Source organism: Lactuca virosa, chromosome 3 (genome assembly GCF_052849685.1).
Source record: "Lactuca virosa cultivar CGN04683 chromosome 3, Lactuca_virosa_CGN04683_v6, whole genome shotgun sequence".
Classification (NCBI taxonomy): domain Eukaryota; kingdom Viridiplantae; phylum Streptophyta; class Magnoliopsida; order Asterales; family Asteraceae; genus Lactuca; species Lactuca virosa.
The window spans coordinates 381,370,681-381,377,871 of NC_136428.1; the positions used below are offsets into that span (position 1 = coordinate 381,370,681).

Sequence of the window (7,191 nt, forward strand, 5' to 3'; positions counted from 1 at the left end):
TAATTACAAATAATTAAATTTATGTGTATTTATTATTAAGTAAATATTAATATTTAATATATATGTTAGAATAGATAAAATAATTTAATTATATAGGTCACATGTTGGTGGTATTGTATTGATGTAAAAGTAATTATAAAAGCTAATGTAACATGTTTGAAAGATGAATGAGTTTTGAAATATAAGTGGATAACTAGTTAAAAAGATAGCCGGATCCACCATGCTAAAAAACAATTTAAAAAGAAAATATAAACAACTAACAGGAGATACAAATCCATTTGTAAACAAGCATAATTGCATAACTACATAAAACAAAAGCATTCAAAATTAGCATATATAAAAGATCAATTAAACCATGATCTTTACAACACCATAACCTCATTTTGTACACTGGAACATGAATCAAACACAAAATGATTCATGACAACACTTCAAAAATATCGCAACAATTTCATTAAAATCATTTTTTAAACATTCATGACCCTATTGAAATCATCAACAACATCATCCAAATCCAAATCAATGGTTTCTGTTTCACCACGAAGCTTTGCAAGCTCTGAATTCAACTCAGAAATTTGTTTCCTTATCTTCTCCCCTTTATCTGATAACCTTTCCACCATTGCCTGAATCAATCACACAAACAAATATCACAACAGCTTTACATACTTCCTCCAATATTTATTTATTTTTTTAAATATAGGGGTAAAATAGTCCTTACCCTGTTTGCAAAAACATTTGATAATCGTTTGATTTGGTCTTTGATTTCTGATTCTGTTAGTTTGTTGGAAATAGAAGGGGAGACATTCTTCCTTTTCACAACAACATCCTTTGGATTGATAGCAAATTGAGCTCCCCTATAAATGAAACAAAGAATAATAATAATAAATTAATAAATAAATAAAATATATGTTTTTAAGTTAAAAAAAAGATTGAGAATTTAAGAAGACATACGCATCCATGTTTGGTTCACGTGAGTTGTAAGAAGATGAGTTTCCCACATAAGTTGATTGCCTAATCCTAAAAACGATTCAGAGAACTCATTAGATATGAAATTACTAAAATGCCCTTGAAGGGCAAAAAGGATAGATATATCACCTTGTTAGTTCTTCATCTTGCACAACAGGGACTGGAGCAGTTTTTGAGAAAAGCAAACTGTGGTTACTAATTCCAGCTATACCAAGAGACTCCAAAAACTTTGTGTGATCTTTAAGAGATGCATCCCTATAAACAAAAAAAAAAAAAAAAAATTGTTTTAGAGAAATTTAATAATTCAAATCACATTTTTTTTTTTAAAAAAACATATTTTAAATGAATTACAAAGTACAAACATTTTGTGTTCACAATCATGCTCTTCATGCAACTGTTGTTGAGTTAAAGAAACATCAAAACCCTGTTTTGGTATACTGAAAAGCTCCCTAAGATCCTGAAATAACAAAACACAAATAAAAAAATATATATATCATTTTCCATAATTTATTAATCGAAAAAAAAGAATAATAATAAGAAAATACTCACTTGTTGACTGAAATATCGAATTTGCTCTTTGTGTTCAGTAGCACTTCTGAATAAACCCCCTTTGTATATCTGCATCATAAATTTTTATTAAAAAAAAAAAATCAAATATGAAAAGAGAAAAATAACTATTGGGTGCAAAAAGACGTAAATGCCCTTAAAGATAAAATCATGTTTTTAACCTGCTTTCTGTAAATCTTTTCTTCAACTGTTCCACAAGTCATCAACCGATATACAATTACATCTTTCTTTTGTCCAATTCGATATGCTCTATCAACACTTTGATTATCAGTACTACAAAAAAATATTTAGTTTCAGAATATTTATATTTTAATAAAAAAAAAGATTTGTTAAAAATTAAGTAAAAAAAAAAAAGGCAACCTTGGATTCCAAGCTGGATCAACTACTATGACCCGATCTGCTTTTGTTAAGGTGAGTCCCAAACCACCAACTTGAGAAGTCAAAAGAAATATTGGAGCTCCAATACCTTCTTGAAAATCCTGTTATTATTAATAAATTATTATTAAATGTCATATTTTTTTTAAACTGAATAAAATAAAATAAAAAAGTCACTAACATCAACAATCTTTAATCTGTCACTGGCTTTGGTAGTACCATCGATCCTCAAAAACTTGTAGCCTCTCACATCAAGAGTATCCTAAAAAAAAGGTAAAACTATAAATTAAAAAAGTGTGATATGTAAAAAAATAAAAATGATAACACTTTGAGAAAAAAAAAAAAAAAAAAAAAAAAAAAAACTAAACCTGAATTAGATTAAGCATTTTGCGAGTCTGTGAAAAGATAAGAACATTATGTCCTTCTGGAATCAGTTTTTCCTGTAATGGATGATTAAAAAAAATAAGTTTAGTTTTAAACACTATGTATCCAAAGAGTATTAAAATTTAAGAAAAAAGGTATAAGGATTAAGGGTATGTATGTAATATGTAACATTCTAACCAGTAAAGACATAATAAAGAAGATCTTGCAAGAAAGTTTGTCATGAGTTTCCCCAATGTCATATTCCTCTGCAGCATCTGCTATATGCATTGCCAATTTTTCAGCAATTCCTTGATCTTCCTCATTTAGCCCTGTTTCCATTCCTTCTAGAAGATCTTCAGCAGCTCTTTTTGTTAATAACAATGGATGATCACATATCTTTTTCAATATCTATTAAATGTAAATCATAAGCATTAACTTTCACTAAAAGAAAAATCCACCAACAACTAAGACTGATGTTAATGGGACAAAAAAAAATTGAATTCTTTTATCTTTTATCTGTGCAAAAGACAAGAATGCCCTTCTCATACCGTGAGAGCAGCCAAAGGTGAACCATCAAAGGCTGAAAGAACAATCTCACTGTTCAAAAAGGCTTCGTATAGTTGCCTCTGTAAATAAAAAAAGATAAAAAGAATGTAAGTGGATTTTTTGAACTTAGTGTTCATATAAAATAAAGAATATAAAAACAATTAATGTAAGTACCTGACATTTGGATAATCTTAACCAAACAATAATCTCATTCTTTTTAGAAAGCTTGGCTGTATTTGTAGCATCATCATCACGAAAAACTTCACTTTTTAAACGCCTGAGAAAATAGGGCTGAATGCAATTTCTTAAATCCTGTATGTAAGATTGAATAAATGTTAGTTTTTTTTTTATAGTTTTAATCATCACAAAAGGTTATTGCCTTAATATTTATGAACTATTTTGTCATTTAGGGAAATATAACTAATAACCTGTGCAACAGCTGAACCAATGCGCTTATCTCGATCAGATGCATTTTTGTCATTTCCACGTAGGATTGCTGACTCATATTTTTCCTTAAAACTGAAAAAAGGAAATATAAGTAAAAAAAACATAACAATAAGAAGAAGAAGAAGAAGAAGAAGAAAATGAAATCTTACCATTTCTTATCTCCCAAAAGCTCTGGACAACAGAAGTTAAACAAAGCCCAAAGTTCCTGAATTATATAACAAAGAGGATCAATAAAGTGGCTTTTAAAACAATAAAAGTATAAAATTATTGTGTAATTCAAATTCAAAATGAAATAATATAAAGATGCATACTTTTAGGTTATTTTGAAGTGGAGTGCCACTTATTATTATACGATGACCACATGGTATTGCAAGTAAACTTTTTGCCCTTTGTGTGCTAGGATTCTTTATGAGATGCCCCTACATATTAATGTTCAATATAACAAAAATGTTTTCAGAATTCTTATGAAATGAAACAAAATCTGTAAAAAAAAAAAACATACCTCATCAAGAACCATGTAGTCCCAAGTAACAGCATCCTCCTCCATTTCATCATAATCACCAGATAAAGATTTAACATTATTGCGAACAATATCATAAGTTGTAAGAAGAACACCCTTATCCTACAAAACAAAGAGCATCAATATGCATCAACTAAATATTAGTAAAAGATTTATATATCAATCTTTGAGTTAAAAAGATCAAGTCAAAGAGACAAAGAATACCTGGAGTATATACTGGAGCTCATATTGTCGAGCTTTTGAACAAGCACCAAAGAATCTGAAACATAAAGGAAGAAATTAATCATCTTTATAAAACTAAGCAAATGATTATAAAAAAACAAAGTTATTTATATAAACTTACTCTCTTGTTTTTCGCGAAAGACCAACCACCCCTAATTCTTTCATCCAATGAGGTAATAGTGTTTTAGGAGCAACAACCAATACCCTTTTTATCAAATTTGAATGAAAAAGTCCAGCCAAAAAGCCACAAATCTGAATGACATGAAAGATTGAAGTTAAAGTTAATGTCATTCTACATATTTATAAAAAAGATAACACAATTACACATGTCAAAACCTGCATGGTTTTCCCAAGGCCCATGTCATCTCCCAAAATACCACCTTTGCCCTTACAATGTAGGGACCAAAGCCACTTCAAACCTTCACGTTGATGAGGGTATAGCATGGTTGCAATCTTACTAGGTAATGAAAAATTGAATTTAGGGTTACTAAGAGAAAACGCCCCTTCAACTCCTGAAATAGTATCATTTGTGTCATCATTCAATGTATACACCTTCTCATGCTTACTTTCCACCTTTTGAACAAACTTCTGCCCACTTGTAACCACACAATCATCATCATCATCATCATCATCATCATCAATGTCCTCATATTTCTCATTTTTTACATGTATGCCAATGTGATAATCTTTTCTGATAGATGGTGGAAAGTTAGTTTTTTTACTAATATCATTTGAAGTGGCACTAGAGATTTCAGCAGGCTTCTGTTGATTAATTTTTTCATTTTTTACAAAACTAGAGGAGCTTTGAAGGTGTTTAGTGGGGCGTCTTCCTTTTTCAATTGATAGAATCTCAAACCTTGAGCTTAGATTGCTTAAAATATCTCTAATTTCATCACCACTATCATGTTTGTTTTCAGTGTTCTTTACAGGAACAGGTGAATCAAATTCAGAAAGTGCAGCTGAAAAGTCTGATTCAACATCATGATATTTCTCATCTTCTTCTTCATCATCTTTCACCACAACTTTGCAGAGCCTCCTACGTCCTTGGATTTTAACTTTTTGATGTTTTCCTGAATCTGTTATTACAAAAAACACACTAAAAGACCTAAAAACAAAATGTTCATGTTTCATGAATTACAAGGTATAGAAACTAGAAAGACAACGGATTACCATGTTCAGAAGTAAGGTCATCCACAAGGGAACTATCAGGTTCATCAAGAGAGACATTATTTTCACATTGTTTGGAAGTTGGGAATTCATCTTCATTTATAGATATTTTCTCTGCCCCACTTGAAACAGCTACAAGATAGTATAAGACATTAAAAGATTGAATGTATTTCTAAAGAACTCATGTAGAATTATACAGTTGTTCTTCTCAAATCATGTAATTCATATCTTTTGCTAGAACACATCCAGCAAGCAAAGTGAAATAACTCAATAAGCCAATAAGTATTCTAAGATGTTTCAAGCACTGTAAACTGTTCGGAGAAACACTACAATAACTAAATACATAAAAGATAATGAAATAGATGGGTGGAATTCAAGAGATAGAGAAGTACCAGAAGAAGACGAACCAGACCCTGTGATGTCAAGTTTAGGGTTAAGGGATTCATCATGGAAGGCGCTATTTTTACCATCATCCGCTTGTTCCACATACGAATTTTCATCATCGTTCATGACCTTTGGTGGGGTGTCTGTTGATGCATTTCAGAAAGTAAGAAGCCCAGATAAGCAATTAGATGTAAAATTAGGGTTTAGGGATTTTCAAATTCCTACTGAAAAATCATCTAGATATACAGCTTATCAGATGGATTCAAGAGGCATAAATAGTCTTACCAGAAGGAGAATCGAAGTCGGTGATATTAAAAGAAGGGGCATCGAATTCCTCCTGCCGCTCACGATTCTTCATTTCTGTAGCAACATCGAACTCAAAGAGTAAATAATAGAACTAGTAATCTTATTCGCAATATAAACCCACATAGAAAGTGCCATGAAGACGTCAAAATCAAGGGTTTAAGATGATGGTTATGAAAGAAAAGAAGATATACATATTACATATACATACCAGATAGGAAATCGTAAGGAGAAGCTTTGGAATGAGAAGGGGTGAGGAAGCGATTGTGAAGCTGATTCAAACCCATGGGTTTCTTCTTGGAGGATGCATCAGCCATCTCTCTCTTCTCTGTGTGTTGCTTCATGAGTTTAGGAAGGAGATCCTTTGATTGTTTAAATACTCTTTTTCCCGCTTAGGTTTTTGAATTTTACCATTCTAAAATACTAAAATTTATCACGAATTAAAAAACATTTTATAAAATTGATGAACGATTAAGGGACAGAGAAAAATTATGAAAATTAAATGTCGATAGTATAATTTTTTGGTAAAGTGATTTTGTTGTGTATGATATATAGTCCTTTTTTGTGTTTCTAACTTTTAATTCAAAGTGATTTTTTGCGGTATTGTTTTCTATATATTAGAAAGCTTTTCGTTTAACTTTTACACAATGTTCTCAATGTTCTACAAGTTTTTATATTTTAACGAATGAAAATGAAGAAATTAGTATAAAAATTAGGAAAGTGTCCTCGCTTTGCGGGGGTTGGATCTGCATTCTATTGTTTACGAAATGAACTTAATGTAGATATTTCATTTATTTATAAAGTGACATGGAAGTCGTTACATTTGGTAGGTTTTCTACTCAGCATACGTATTTTTTATGACATGTTTATACTTTCCAATCCTTTTGTGGATTGATCCAAACATGAAAGCAATATTGTGTAAAAAAAAAATTCAAGATCTTCCGAACATTATCATTTCATTCATTATGAAACAGATGGCTTACATCAAACAAATACAATAGGAAACATCATTATAAAAAATCATTCACACTCTTATGTACAAGAACAAGACATAACAAGATATTAGTCTTAATGGAAGACTAAACCCTGACAGATATAGGAAACCTTAATTCTAGCGAGAGAGAGAGAGAGAGAGAGAGAGGTTCTATCAAAGAATGTATGTGTGCAAGAAATGAATTGAATGAGCCAATACGTCTGCAATGTAAGACTTATACACCGGGTCAGGAGCAGGAGAATGACAACATTACCGTTAGATACAGTGAAGAAGACTAGTATCTCGCCACGGGCACGCCAGCTAGGGCTCATCCCGACCCCAACAAGCAGAACGTCCG

The 7,191-nt window shown here is 31.0% G+C and overlaps 1 protein-coding gene across 1 annotated transcript; it reads right to left on the reverse strand.

Annotated features, from left to right (window-relative positions):
• Window positions 1-307: 307 nt before the first annotated feature.
• Window positions 308-6,216, reverse strand: LOC145167687 (protein CHROMATIN REMODELING 24-like). The gene is made up of 24 exons (XM_079086924.1): window positions 6,072-6,216; window positions 5,843-5,917; window positions 5,566-5,700; window positions 5,177-5,305; window positions 4,343-5,082; window positions 4,128-4,258; window positions 3,989-4,043; window positions 3,767-3,886; window positions 3,576-3,683; window positions 3,414-3,469; window positions 3,246-3,336; window positions 2,992-3,129; window positions 2,820-2,897; window positions 2,470-2,679; window positions 2,277-2,348; window positions 2,090-2,170; window positions 1,894-2,012; window positions 1,695-1,806; window positions 1,516-1,584; window positions 1,329-1,423; window positions 1,096-1,221; window positions 952-1,017; window positions 719-854; window positions 308-623 (listed from the first exon to the last, which is right to left on the reverse strand). Exons 1-24 carry the CDS (start codon window positions 6,202-6,204, stop codon window positions 468-470), a joined length of 3,231 nt encoding a protein of 1,076 aa, XP_078943050.1. The 5' UTR covers window positions 6,205-6,216; the 3' UTR covers window positions 308-467.
• Window positions 6,217-7,191: the final 975 nt, after the last annotated feature.

What these genes read in the sequence shown, in the direction of transcription:
- LOC145167687 (XM_079086924.1), bottom strand. Translation starts at nt 6,204, where the DNA reads ATGAAGCAACACACAGAGAAGAGAGAGATGGCTGATGCATCCTCCAAG. An exon ending in CTTTTGGGAGATAAGAAATG is followed by an intron (nt 3,337 to 3,413) that starts GTAAGATTTCAT and finishes TCCTTTTTTCAG; the next exon opens with TTTTAAGGAAAAATATGAGT. An exon ending in TTGGTTCAGCTGTTGCACAG is followed by an intron (nt 3,130 to 3,245) that starts GTTATTAGTTAT and finishes TCTTACATACAG; the next exon opens with GATTTAAGAAATTGCATTCA.